The 15443-nt window shown below is 47.4% G+C and overlaps 1 protein-coding gene across 1 annotated transcript in view; it reads left to right on the top strand.

The window, feature by feature from the left end:
* The window catches only part of LOC139260133 (ankyrin repeat domain-containing protein 31-like), a 294522-nt gene that overhangs the window by 142843 nt on the left and 136236 nt on the right, over positions 1-15443 (top strand). The window contains exon 12 of the mRNA XM_070876378.1: positions 9243-9372. Within this exon, the coding sequence (XP_070732479.1) occupies positions 9243-9372 (130 nt within the window). The remainder of the gene's footprint in view (positions 1-9242; positions 9373-15443) is intronic.

The following is a 15443-nucleotide window of genomic DNA, read 5'->3' as shown; positions in this document are numbered from 1 at the left end:
CCCTGTACAACTGTAGCAACACCTCCCTGCCCCTGTACTCAAATCCCCTCGCTATGAAGGCCAACATGCCATTTGCTTTCTTAACCGCCTGCTGTACCTGCATGCCAACCTTCAATGACTGATGTACCATGACACCCAGGTCTCGTTGCACCTCCCCTTTTCCTAATCTGTCACCATTCAGATAATAGTCTGTCTCTCTGTTTTTACCACCAAAGTGGATAACCTCACATTTATCCACATTATACTTCATCTGCCATGTATTTGCCCACTCACCTAACCTATCCAAGTCGCTCTGCAGCCTCATAGCATCCTCCTCGCAGCTCACACTGTCACCCAACTTAGTGTCATCCGCAAATTTGGAGATACTACACTTAATCCCCGCGTCTAAATCATTAATATACAGTGTAAACAGCTGGGGCCCCAGCACAGAACCTTGTGGTACCCCACTAGTCACTGCCTGCCATTCTGAAAAGTCCCCATTTACTTCTACTCTTTGCTTCCTGTCTGACAACCAGTTCTCAATCCATGTCAGCACACTACCCCCAATCCCATGTGCTTTAACTTTGCACATTAATCTCTTGTGTGGGACCTTGTCGAAAGCCTTCTGAAAGTCCAAATATACCACATCAACTGGTTCTCCCTTGTCCACTCTACTGGAAACATCCTCAAAAAATTCCAGAAGGTTTTCCAAGCATGATTTCCCTTTCACAAATCCATGCTGACTTGGACCTATCATATCACCTCTTTCCAAATGCACTGCTATGACATCCTTAATAATTGATTCCATCATTTTACCCACTACCGATGTCAGGCTGACCGGTCTATAATTCCCTGTTATCTCTCTCCCTCCTTCTTTAAAAAGTGGGGTTACATTGGCTACCCTCCACTCCATAGGAACTGATCCAGAGTCAATGGAATGTTGGAAAATGACTGTCAATGCATCCACTATTTCCAAGGCCACCTCCTTAAGTACTCTGGGATGCAGTCCATCAGGCCCTGGGGATTTATCAACCTTCAATCCCATCAATTTCCCCAACACAATTTCCCGACTAATAAGGATTTCCCTCAGTTCCTCCTCCTTACTAGACCCTCCGACCCCTTTTATATCCGGAAGGTTGTTTGTGTCCTCCTCAGTGAATACCGAACCAAAGTACTTGTTCAATTGGTCCGCCATTTCTTTGTTCCCCATTATGACTTCCCCTGATTCTGACTGCAGGGGACCTACGTTTGTCTTTACTAACCTTTTTCTCTTTACATATCTATAGAAACTTTTGCAATCCGTCTTAATGTTCCCTGCAAGCTTCTTCTCGTACTCCATTTTCCCTGCCCTAATCAAACCCTTTGTCCTCCTCTGCTGAGTTCTAAATTTCTCCCAGTCCCCGGGTTCGCTGCTATTTCTGGCCAATTTGTATGCCACTTCCTTGGCTTTAATACTATCCCTGATTTCCCTTGATAGCCACGGTTGAGCCACCTTCCCTTTTTTATTTTTACGCCAGACAGGAATGTACAATTGTTGTAGTTCATCCATGCGGTCTCTAAATGTCTGCCATTGCCCATCCACAGTCAACCCCTTCAGTATCATTCGCCAATCTATCCTAGCCAATTCACGCCTCATACCTTCGAAGTTACCCTTCTTTAAGTTCTGGACCATGGTCTCTGAATTAACTGTTTCATTCTCCATCCTAATGCAGAATTCCACCATATTATGGTCACTCTTCCCCAAGGGGTCTCGCACAACGAGATTGCTAATTAATCCTCTCTCATTATACAACACCCAGTCTAAGATGGCCTCCCCCCTAGTTGGTTCCTCGACATATTGGTCTAAAAAACCATCCCTTACACACTCCAGGAAATCCTCCTCCACCGTATTGCTTCTAGTTTGGTTAACCCAATCTATGTGCATATTAAAGTCACCCATTATAACTGCTGCACCTTTATTGCACACACCCCTAATTTCATGTTTGATGCCCTCCCCAACATCACTACTACTGTTTGGAGGTCTGTACACAACTCCCACTAACGTTTTTTGCTCTTTGGTATTCTGCAGCTCTACCCATATAGATTCCACATCATCCAAGCTAATGTCCTTCCGAACTATTGCCTTAATTTCCTCCTTAACCAGCAATGCTACCCCACCTCCTTTTCCTTTTATTCTATCTTTCCTGAATGTTGAATACCCCTGGATGTTGAGTTCCCAGCCCTGATCATCCTGGAGCCACGTCTCCGTAATCCCAATCACATCATATTTGTTAACATCTATTTGCACAGTTAATTCATCCACCTTATTGCGGATACTCCTTGCATTAAGACACAAAGCCTTCAGGCTTGTTTTTTTAACACCCTTTGTCCTTTTAGAATTTTGCTGTACAGTGGCCCTTTTTGTTCTTTGCCTTGGGTTTCTCTGCCCTCCACTTTTCCTCATCTCCTTTCTGTCTTTTGCTTTTGCCTCCTTTTTGTTTCCCTCTGTCTCCCTGCATTGGTTCCCATCTCCCTGCCATATTAGTTTAAATCCTTCCCAACAGCACTAGCAAACACTCTCCCGAGGACATTAGTTCCGGTCCTGCCCAGGTGCAGACCGTCCGGTTTGTACTGATCCCACCTCTCCCAGAACCGGTTCCAATGCCCCAGGAATTTGAATCCCTCCCTGCTGCACCACTGCTCAAGCCACGTATTCATCTGCGCTATCCTGCGATTCCTACTCTGACTATCATGTGGCACTGGTAGCAATCCCGAGATTACTACTTTTGAGGTCCTACTTTTTAATTTAGCTCCTAGCTCCTTAAATTCGTTTCGTAGGACCTCATCCCTTTTTTTACCTATGTCGTTGGTACCAATGTGCACCACGACAACTGGCTGATCTCCCTCCCTTTTTAGAATGTCCTGCACCCGCTCCGAGACATCCTTGACCCTTGCACCAGGGAGGCAACATACCATCCTGGAGTCTCGGTTGCGGCCGCAGAAACGCCTATCTATTCCCTTTACAATTGAATCCCCTATCACTATTGCTCTCCCACTCTTTTTCCTGCCCTCCAGGACCACCTTAAGCCAGGCGAAGGCATCATCATCTCGAGATACAGATTTTACACGCACGTTCGCTCAGCGGGCTAGAATGCGGCGGAATTCGTTGCCGACCTGAGACGTCTAGCGAGACTGTGTAAGTTCGGGGCTATGTTGGCAGACATGCTGCAGGACTTCTTTGTAATTGGCATCAACCACGAGGTGATCCTACTGGCGGTAAACTACTGGCGGTGGAGACATTGGACTCGAACAGGGCCATCACGATTGCTCAGTCATGCATGGCGACAGTTAGAAGTCTAAAGCAGATATCAGTGAAAAATCGAAACTGGGCAAGTACTGTAAATATGATTGATTCGGCGTTCGGCAGAGCAGCATAGGGCAGGGCCTACCCGACTGCATACGCAAAACCTGTGGCTGCCCAAAGTCGGCCAGCGGGAATGCATCCGATTTCTCCATGTTGGCGTTGTGGGGGAAATCACCGGCACCAGCAGTACCGATTTAAGCCAATGAACAAAGGCTGTCTGAGAGTGGGGCATCTCCAGCACAAGTGTCCGCAGATGAGCAAGCGAGCTGCGACACATCACGTGGAGGATGAGAGTCAGACTAGCGTGGATCCGGATACGCAAACCGAGATACCAGAGGAGAAAGTGTATGGACTGTACTCCTTTATAACCAAGAGTAAACCAATTTTGATTGTGAAGTTTAACGGGGTGCTGGTATCGATGGAACTGGACACAGGGGTGAATCAATCGATAACGAGCCAGAGGGCATTCGACAAGCTGTGGGTTACTAAGACTGTGAGGCCCAGGCTGAGTCCAGTCAATGCCAAGTTGAGCACGTACACCAAAGAACTTATAACGGTGATTGGCAGTGCCACAATTAAAGTGTCGTATGACGGTGCGGTTCACAAGTTACCGCAATGGATTGTTACAGGCAATGGTCCAACGCTGTTCGGCAGGAACTGGCTTGAAAAAATCAAATGCGATTGGAACGACATCAAAGTGTTGTCGTTGGAGAAAGATAGATGTGCCCAAGTATTGAGTAAGATCCCCTCGCTGTTCAAACCAGGCATCGGCAACTTCACGGGAGCCAAGGTGCAGATCCACATGGACTCGGATGCAAGACCCGTCCATCATAAAGCTTGGGCAGTTCCGTACAGGATGAGGGAGAAGGTCGAAATCGAACTGGACAGATTCCAGCGTGGAGGGATCATATCACCGGTCGAATTTAATGAATGGGCCAGCCCCATTGTTCCTGTGCTGAAAAGTGATGGCACAGTCAGAATCTGTGGAAGCTACAAGGCTACGATCAACAGGGTTTCGAAACAGGATCAGTACCCATTACCAAAGGCTGATGACTTGTTTGCAAAGCTAGCTAGGGGGAAGTTGTTCACCAAACTGGACTTGACGTCGGCCTACATGACACAGGAGCTGGTCGAGACGTTGAAGAGACTTACGTGCATTAACACGCATAAAGGACTGTTTATTTATCACAGGTGCCCTTTTGGAATTCGCTCGGCTGCAGCAATTATTTCAGAGGAACATGGAGGGTCTACTGAAGTCCGTTCCCAGAACCGCCGTGTTCCAAGATGACATCCTGATCCGAGGAACATCTGAACAACCTGGAACAGGTTCTACCTTGTCTGGACAAAGTGGGACTCAGACGGAAACGCTCGAAGTACGTCTTCATGGCACCAGAGGTCGAATTCCTGGGGAGGAAAATTGCTGCTGATGGCATCAGGCCCACGGACACAAAAACCAAGGCCATCAAGAATGCACCCAAGCCGCAGAATGTGATGGAGCTGTGTTCATTCCTAGGTCAATCAACTACTTTGGTAACTTCCTACCTCAATTGAGCACCTTATTAGAACCACTGCACATGCTGCTAAGAAAAGGCGACAACTGCTGTGGGGTGCGTCTCAAGACAGAGCTTTTGAGAAAGCTATTAATCTGCTTTGCTCTAACAAGCTGCTGGTACATCATGACCCATGTAAACGTTTAGTATTGGCTTGTGATGCTTCGTCGAATTAACTGCGCAGATAGCAGTTAACGGATACGATGTGATTGGCATCACGGAAACATGGCTCCAGGGTGACCAAGGCTGGGAACTCAACATCCAAGGGTATTCAGCATTTAGGAAGGATAGACAGAAAGGAAAAGGAGGCGGGATGGCGTTGCTGGTTAAAGAGGAAATTAATGCAATTGTAAGGAAGGACATTAGCTTGGATGATGTGGAATCGGTATGGGTGGAGCTACGGAATACTAAAGGGAAGAAAACGCTAGTGGGAGTTGTGTACAGGCCACCGAATAGTAGTAGTGAGGTTGGGGACAGCATCAAACAAGGGATGTGTGCAATAAAGGTACAGCAGTAATCATGGGTGACTTTAATCTACATATTGATTGGGCTAACCTAACTGGTAGCAATGCGGTGGAGGAGGATTTCCTGGAGTGTATTAGGGATGGTTTTTTAGACCAATATGTCGAGGAACGAACCAGAGAGCTGGCCATCCTAGACTGGGTGATGTGTAATGAGAAGGGACTAATTAGCCATCTTGTTGTGCGAGGCCCCTTGGGGAAGAGTGATCATAATATGGTAGAATTCTTTATTAAGATGGAGAGTGACAAAGTTAATTCGGAAACTAGGGTCCTGAACTTAAGGAAAGGTAACTTTGACGGTATGAGGCGCGAATTGACTAGATTAGACTGGCAAATGATACTTAAAGGGTTGACATGGATAGGCAATGGCAAACCTTTAAAGATCATATGGATAAACTTCAACAATTGTACATCCCTGTCTGGAGTAAAAATAAAATGGGGAAGGTGGCTTAACCGTGGCTAACAAGGGAAATTAAGGATAGTGTTAAATACAAGGAAGAGGCTTACAAATTAGCCAGAAAAAGCAGCAAACCAGAGGACTGGGAGAAATTTAGAATTAAGCAGAGGAGGACAAAGGGTTTAATTAAGAAGGGGAAAATAGAGTACGAGAGGAAGCTTGCCGTAAACGTAAAAACTGACTGCAAAACCTCTATAGATATGTGAAGAGAAAAAGATTAGTGAAGACAAACGTAGGTCCCTTGCAGTCGGATTCGGGTGAATTTATAATGGGGAACAAAGAAATGGCAGACCAATTGAACAAGTACTTTGGTTCTGTCTTCACAAAGGAAGACACAAATAACCTTCCGGATGTACTAGGGGACCAAGGGTCTAGTGAGAAGGACGAACAGAAGGATATCCTTATTAGGCGGGAAATTGTGTTAGGGAAATTGACGGGATTGAAGGCCGATAAATCCCCAGGGCCTGATAGTCTATATCCCAGAGTACTTAAGGAAGTGGCCCTAGAAACAGTGGATGCATTGGTGATCATTTTCCAGCAGTCTATCGACTCTGGATCAGTTCCTATGGACTGGAGGGTTGCTAATGTAACACCACTTTTTAAAAAAGGAGGGAGAGAGAAAACGGGTAATTATAGACCGGTTAGCCTAACATCAGTAGTGGGGAAAATGTTGGAATCAATCATTAAGGATGAAATAGCAGCGCATTTGGAAAGCAGTGATAGGATCAGACCAAGTCAGCATGGATTTATGAAATGGAAATCATGCTTGACAAATCTTCTGGAATTTTTTGAGGATGTAACTAGTAGAGTGGACAAAGGAGAACCAGTGGATGTGGTGTATTTGGACTTTCAAAAGGCTTTTGACGAGGTCCCACACAAGAGTTTGGTGTGCAAAATCAAAGCACATGGTATTGGGGGTAATGGACTGACGTGGATAGAGAACTGGTTGGCAGACAGGAAGCAGAGAGTCGGGATAAACGGCTTCTTTTCAGAATGGCAGGCAGTGACTAGTGGAGTGTCGCAGGGCTCAGTGCTGGGACCCCAGCTCTTTACAATATATATTAATGATTTAGATGATGCAATTGAGTGTAATATCTCCAAGTTTGCAGATGACACAACTGGGTGGCGGTGTGAGCTGTGAGATGGACGCTAAGAGGCTGCAGGGTGACTTGGACAGGTTAGGCGAGTGGACAAATATATGGCAGATGCGGTATAATGTGGATAAATGTGAGATTATCCACTTTGGGGGCAAAAACACGAAGGCAGAATATTATCTGAATGGCGGCAGATTAGGAAAAGGGGAGGTGCAACGAGACCTGGGTGTCATGGTTCATCAGTCACTGAAAGCGGGCATGCAGGTACAGCAGGCGGTGAAGAAGGCAAATGGCATGTTGGCCTTCTTAGCTAGGGGATTTGAATACAGGAGCAGGGAGATCTTACTGCAGTTGTACAGGGCCTAAGTGAGGCCTCACCTGGAATATTGTGTTCAGTTTTGGTCTCCTAATCTGAGGAAGGGCGTTCTTGCTATTTAGGGAGTGCAGCGAAGGTTCACCAGACTGATTCCCGGGATGGCTGGACTGACATATGAGGAGAGACTGGATCGACTGGGCCTTTATTCACTGGAGTTTAGAAGGATGAGGGGGATCTCATAGAAACTATAAAAACCTGCCCTTTAAGAAGGCCTAAGGCCGCTGCATCATTAGGATCAATTGGTTAAGAGCGGAATTTCACGGTCCAAGCATCACTCCACTGCCACACCGCTGAAACCAGCCCTTTACCCCAGTCAATACCACTCCGCTCCGTTTAGCCGCCGAAAAAGCAGAATTTCGATCTTAACACCACCCCATCTATCTGGGCGGTAAGGCGGTGGGTGTGCCCTGTTTCCGGGGGAGGGCAATTTTGGCCCCTTGATGTCCAGTCTTATGTTTGACATAGAAACATAGAAAATAGGTGCAGGTGTAGGTCATTCGGCCCTTCGAGTCTGCACCGCCATTCAATGAGTTTATGGCTGAACCTGCAACTTCAGTACCCCATTCCTGCTTTCTCGCCATACCCCTTGATCCCCCTAGTAGTAAGGACTATATCTAACTCCTTTTTGAATATATTTAGTGAATTGGCCTCAACAACTTTCTGTGGTAGAGAATTCCACAGGTTCACCACTCTCTGGGTGAAGAAGTTTCTCCTCATCTCGGTCCGAAATGGCTTACCCCTTATCCTTGGACTGTGACCCCTGGTTCTGGACTTGCCCAACATTGGGAACATTCTTCCTGCATCTAACCTGTCTAAAACTGTTGGAATTTTAAACGTTTCTATGAGATCCCCTCTCATTCTTCTGAACTCCAGTGAATACAAGCCCAGTTGATCCAGTCTTTCTTGATATGTCAGTCCCGCCATCCCGGGAATCAGTCTGGTGAACCTTCGCTGCACTCCCTCAATAACAAGAATGTCCTTCCTCAAGTTAGGAGACCAAAACTGTGCACAATACTCCAGGTGTGGCCTCACCAAGGCCCTGTACAACTGTAGTAACACCTCCCTGCCCCTGTACTCAAATCCCCTCGTTATGAAGGCCAACATGCCATTTGCTTTCTTAAGCGCCTGCTGACATTCATGGAGAATTCCAATACAAATATTTTCTTTTTTGTCAATCTGACTCCTTTAGTCACTGATAATGTCACTGTTATTAGTTTTGTTGCTGACCTAATCAGAACCTGAAATCTGGTGGTTACCAGGGAATAGTGGAAAATGGTTAACATGGTAGATGAAAGAACTGTGGCCTAGAAATGTGGTTAGGCCAGAAACCGTCCGGTACCACCGCAGGCCGAAGTTAATGGCCGCCTGCAATAAGAGCGCAGGCAGCACTGATATTTTGGTGTCACCTGCTGATTAAAATTAGCGCAGTGCAAAGCCTGCATTGTAACACGCTGTTTCGAGCTGTGGTCCCAGCATGAGGCCCAATGTAGCGTGTGAGAGGCAGCGTTCTCTCAAAGCTAGCCTGTCATTTTAGAAAGCAGTATCAATCCCTTAAAGGAAAGCTGCCTTCTAAAATGAAAAAAAAAATCATTTAAAAATAGGCAATCTTGAGCCCTTAGAGTTCAACTGTCTCTGGAAAAAAAAAACGTCCAAGTTAGGAGTCGTAGCATTAAGTCAGGCATTGCACGCTGATTAATGTCATGGTCTACTAAATGACATTTCAGTGACCAGCGCTGTCAACACCTGAAGTGGCCAGAATTGAGGTGGTCCCCATTTTTTCAAGAAAACCAGCATTAATGGTCGGCGCTAAGGTAGGCAATTTCTCGGCCATGCTATCAGAAGTAACCTTTTGCTGTTTGTCCAGAGGAACATCCAAGCATTAAGGTTTTAAATCCCTCTTATACTCTATCCTGTACCCACAGGTGGTCCAGTTGCTGATGCAGCATGGAGCTAATCCCTTTGAAAAAAATGACTTTGGGAAATGTGCATTGCAAGAAGCTATGGATAGCTGCATGAAGAGACTAATCGAAAGCTTTCAGCAAAAAGGAACAGGTATGAACGTACTCTACATTTTGTTGAACATAATATGATCTCTTGTATGCCGAGTTGCAATTTTCAGCCTTACTGCTGTAGAGAGCACAGAGCAGAGGCCAATTGTTTCCCACAGGAAAGAATGTAGAATCCAGGGCAAACCGTCCTTGGATCACTTCTATGGGCCAGTTTCACATAGGCATGGTTAAGATCAGGTTATTTGCCCGCCCTCGGCGTCAGAAGAGTAAGAATGCGACACGAAGGGAGCTATTGCCAGGCAGGGAGACTGATGTGGAAGATTATGATCGAAAGCTGCTTCCAGTTAAGGGCACTTCCTGCCATTTATCAACGTTTTTTGCTGTGAAAACCTACACATTTGCCCCCAAATAACATGCCGCTTATTTCTTCTGCTCAAACGGAACTGCCATCTTTCAGCCCTTCTTTCAGCACACTTTTTTCCGTGGTCCGACTCAACAAGCGGTATGCACACTAAGGGGACTAACATGAATTATGTGCTCTAAGCCTTATTGTTTGTCCTACTTGGTTAACTAAGATTTTGCTAAGTGCTCCTTGAATGGCAGGAGCAACTGTGATGCTAGATTGCTTTTGTTGGGATTGTCACGGCCTTGAATCTCTAGGCGCAGGATCATTTGATGTCCCTGCAACAGCTGGAGCCACATCCAACAACATAGTGGCTGCCAGGACTTTGGCACTTAACGGCTTGAACAGACTGGAAGAATCTGCAGACCCTCTGAGAGAGAGAACACTTTTTCCTTTCACATCCTCCCTCTGAGTGCTGGACAACCCATATAATCAGCGATCTACATGAATGCAGTTAGTAAAATGTCTCTGACAGGGATTACGCCTACTCTCATTGCTCCTTCAACCAGTCACTGAATCTATCAAATGTGACAGTAGCAGATTCCTATAAATGTGTGTTCAAGATCTCAAAGGCACCAGCCACAGCACTTTTGAGAAAGTTTTTTTTCTGCACTTGTTCGATCTATGCCGTGGGACTCCTCTACAAATGACCATGATGATGCCACTTGCTCCGTGGTACTCTGCATTTGAGTAAATATTTCATGCATCACTGAAGTGATATCAGAGAGGCACTGCTACACCATCTGTTATGTATTAATGCTTGGAGGTCACGCAGGCACTCTCGGGCTGGAATAAAGATGGATCAGGTTGCATCTGGGTGAGTTTACAGTAACCAGACTCTTGAGTCATTACAATTGACGAAGAGGTAATTTAAGAACCTTCGCATGCACAATGGGCACGGTTGGAATCCTGGAGAGATTCGTGGAGGGCGAGGATTGGGTAGATTTTGTCGACCACCTGGATCAGTATTTTGTGGCCAACGGCATGGAGGCAGAGGCTTATGCAGTTAAGCGCAGGGCAGTTCTCCTCACCGTTTGTGGTCCAAAATTTACGGCCTCATGAAGAATCTTCTCTTGCCTGTATGTCCGGCGGAAATAGGGTACGAGGAATTGTGTACATTGGTGGGTAACCACCTGAAGCCACAAGATGGGATCATCATATCACACTACTGTTTCTACATGCATGTTTGTGCTGAGGGCCAGGTCGTGTCGGGATTTGTCGCCGACCTGCGACGTCTTGCTGAGCCGTGTAAGTTCGGGAATGTCATGTATCTCACACTACTGTACATAACTGTATCTTACCATGTTATACATGACTGTAACTAGATATGACCTGTAATCACAAGCATACCTTACCACCAGGGGTGCACTTGCAAGAGACACTGCATATCTGTTCCACACAGGTATATAAAGGCAGGTCTCAGGCAAGTGTGGCATTTGAGAGCTGTGAAATAAAGGTGCAGGTCCTGAGTGACCTTGACTTCAGCATGTGCCTCGTGTGAGTCTGTACTGCAGGGACAGGACTTTACAGTGGCAACGAGTTACAGGACCACAGAATCCACAGAATGGCGACCAACGGCTCAGATGAAAAATACAATGCTGGAGATAATTGAGAGGACTTTATAGAAAGGCTCCAGCAAAGCTTTGTAACCAAAGACTGGTTGGGCGACAATAAGGCAGACAAGAGAAGAGCCCATCTCTTGACCAGCTGTGGCTCGAAAACATACGCCTTAATGAAGGACCTGCTGGCACCCGAGAAACCAGCAAGCAAGTCGTTTGAAGAGTTGCGCACACTAGTAAGAGACCACCTGAAGCCAGCGAGCAGCCTACACATGGCTAGACACAGGTTCTACAACTACAGATGCTGTGTGGGCCAGAGCATACTCGACTTTGTGGCGGAACTTCGGAGGCTAGCTAGTTTATGTGAGTTCTCCGATGAACTAAGGAGAGAAGTACTGAGAGACTTTTTTATTGAAGGAATAGGCCACGCAGGCATATTCCGAAAGCTCATAGAGACCAAGAACTTGACCCTAGAGGCAGCAGCACTGGTCGCACAGACATTCTTGGCAGGAGAAGAAGAAACGAGGTTGATCTATACTGCGGGTACAACAACTAACGAAACATCGGAACAAGGGGTTCACAGCGTGAAACAAACCGCTACCCCCACACACAGACAAAGGCAGGAGAGCAGGCCCTCAACAGCAGGCAGTGGCGCCAGAAGCCATCAAGGGCCACATGAACGGCCGTTCACACCTCATCAACCCACAATGCAAGCAATCAACTACAAACTGAGAGAAGCTCAAGAGAGTTCAGCCAGACGCAGTTCATCCTTCGGAGACAATGGAAGCGGTCTGTGCTGGTGATGTGGGGGAAGGCACTCATCAAGGGGGTGCCAATTTCAGCATGCCGTTTGCAGAAACTGCAACTATACAGGGTATCTGGACCGCATGTGCAGAAAAACAGCAGCTTGGCTGGTATACGAATCAGAAGGGTCGGAAAGCGGACCAGAAGACGGTGGGGACAGTGCCCAGGACACCAAGGTACAACGGGTCAACACGATCAATGTCCACTGTTCTTACAACAAGAAGCCTCCAATAATGATGAGGGTCCTACTCAACGGGATACCCGTCAACGTGGAACTGGATACGCGAACGCCTCTTTCTACATTGGCATCAGGTCGGCAGCTGCTATATTCCAGCGCAACATGGAGAGTCTGCTCAAGTCCACCCCGGGGACGGTTGTGTTTCAAGACGACATACTCATCACGGGCAGGGACACCGACTCCCATTTCGCAACTTGGAGGAAGTACTAAAGCGGTTGGATCGGGTAGGCCTAAGAGTTAAGAAATCCAAGTGTCTGTTTCTCGCGCCCGAGGTTGAATTTTTGGGCAGAAGGATTGCTGCTGATGGAATCCGCCCAACAGAATCCAAAACCGAAGCAATTCGTCTGGCACCCAGGCCCTGGAATGTCTCGGAACTGCGCGCCTTTCTCGGGCTACTCAATTACTTTGGGAACTTTATGCAGAACTTGAGCACGCTGCTGGAGCCTCTCCACGTGTTACTCAGAAAGGGGTGCAATTGGTTTTGGGGGGACGCCCAGGAACGCGCCTTGAATAAGGCACGCAACCTTCTATGTTCCAACAGTGTTTTGGCTTTTTTTGATCCTGGTAAAAAGCTAGTTCTTACATGTGATGCATCAGCATACGGGGTCTGGTGCGTTTTACAGCATGTCAATGGTGAGGGTAAATTACAACCCATTGCTTATGCATCCAGGTCACATTCGCGGGCGGAGCGCGGGTACGGTATGGTTGAGAAGGAGGCGCTCGCGTGCTTGTACGGTGTCAAAAAGATGCACCAATATCTTTTCGGGGCCAAGTTCGCGTTAGAAACCGACCACAAGCCCCTCACATCCCTGCTATCTGAGAGCAAGGCAATAAACACCAACGCCTCGGCGCGCATTCAACGGTGGGCACTCATGCTGGCGTCTTACGATTACACAATAAGGCACAGACCAGGCATAGACAACTGTGCCGACGTGCTTAGCAGGCTACTCCTGGCGACCACGGAAGGGTCTGACGAACAGGACTGTGAGATAGTCATGGCAATCAATGCCTTTGAGTCCACAGGTTCGCTCATGACGGCTCGCCAAATCAGAGCCTGGACGACCAGCGACCCCACGTTCTCCTTAGTCAAAAGATGTGTCTTAACTGGTGACTGGGCAGTGGCTCGCGATGCCTGCCCTGAGAAGATCAAACCTTTCCATAGGCGCATGCATGAACTATCACTGCAGGCAGACTGCCTGATGTGGGGCAGCCGAGCTCCACCGCGAGCACCCGGGGATCGTTCTCATGAAGGCCATAGCCAGATCCCACGTCTGGTGGCCTTGCATTGACGCGGACTTGGAGCTCTGCGTCCGACGGTGAACCATTTGTGCCCAACTCAGTAATGCCTCCAGGGAGGCCCCCCTGAGCCCCTGGCCCTGGCCCACCAAACCGTGGTCGAGGGTGCACGTAGACTACGCGGGCCCATTCATGGGCAAAATGTTCCTCGTAGTCGTTGATGCATTTTCAAAGTGGATCGAATGCACCATTTTAAACTCGAGCACCAACTCCACCACTGTGGAGAGCCTTAGAACCATGTTTGCAACGCACGGAATCCCTGACATATTGGTCAGTGATAATGGTCCGTGCTTCACCAGCGCATAATTCCAAGATTTTATAGTTGACCACGGCATAAATCATGTTAAGATGGCACCGTTCAAGCCGGCCTCCAATGGCCAGGTGGAGCGAGCAGTGCAAATCATTAAACAAGGCATGCTTAAAATCCAAGGTCCCACGCTGCAGGGCCGCCTGTCGCGACTGCTGCTGGCATACAGATCTCGTCCGCATTCGCTGACTGGGGTTCCCCCCGCGCAACTATTGATGAAACGGACCTTGAAGACAAGGCTCTCGTTAATCCTTCCAGACATGCATGAATTCGTTGAGGCAAAGCGCAGGAAGCTAACTGAGTACCATGACCGAAATTCGAGGGGGAAGTGGAATAAGATAGGGGACAAAGTATTTGTGCTAAACTATGGCAGGGGTCCCAAATGGCTTGCAGGGACAGTAACAGGCAAGGGAGGAAACAGACTACTGGTGGTACAAATGGACAATGGCAAAACCTGCCGGAGGCATGTAGACCAAGTAAAAAGTAGATTCACCAACAACACTGCAGAACCAGAGGCAGACTATAATGTGGAACTCACACCACACCTGGTGGACAGACAGAGGGAACAACCTGAGGAAAGGGCAATCTCAACAGACAGCCCAGGCGAGATACCAATAATCATACTGAACGAAACAGACAGCCCAGGCGAGATACCAGCAATCACACCGAAAGAAAAACAGGCACCAAGGCAAACAACTGAACCACAACTAAGACGCTCCACGCGAGAGCGTAGACCACCTGAGAGACTGAATCTATAAAGAAAACAAGACCTTGGGGGAGGGTGATGTCATGTATCTCACACTACTGTACATAACTGTATCTTACCATGCTATACATGACTGTAACTAGATATGACCTGTAACCACAAGCATACCTTACCACCAGGGGTGCACTTGCAAGAGACACTGCATACCTGTTCCACACAGATATATAAAGGCAGGTCTCCGGCAAGTGTGGCATTCGAGAGCTGTGAAATAAAGGTGCAGGTCCTGAATGACCTTGACTTCAGCATGTGCCTCGTGTGAGTCTCTACTGCAGGGACAAGACTTTACAGGGAACATGCTGGAAGACATGCTGCGTGATGTCTTCATGACCTAGGGGGAGTGTTTGCTAGTGCTGTTGGGGAGGGGTTAAACTAATATGGCAGGGGGATGGGAGTCTATGCAGGGAGACAGAGGGAAGTAGAATGGGGGCAGAAGCGAAAGATAGAAAGAAGAAAAGTAAAAGTGGAGGGCAGAGAAACCCAAGGCAAAAATCAAAAAGGGCCACATTACAGCAAAATTCTAAAGGGGCAAAGTGTGTTAAAAAGACAAGCCTGAATGCTCTGTGCCTCAATGCGAGGAGTATGCGTAATAAGGTGGACGAATTAACTGCGCAGGCAGCTATGAACAAATATGATATAATTGGCATTACGGAGACATGGCTCCAGGGTGACCAAGGCTGGGAACTCAGCATCCAGGGGTATTCAACATTCAGGAAGGATAGACAGAAAGGAAAAGGAGGTGGA

This window comes from Pristiophorus japonicus, chromosome 1, assembly GCF_044704955.1.
Source record: "Pristiophorus japonicus isolate sPriJap1 chromosome 1, sPriJap1.hap1, whole genome shotgun sequence".
Taxonomy (NCBI): Eukaryota; Metazoa; Chordata; class Chondrichthyes; family Pristiophoridae; genus Pristiophorus; species Pristiophorus japonicus.
This window is presented reverse-complemented; position numbering and strand designations above follow the sequence as displayed.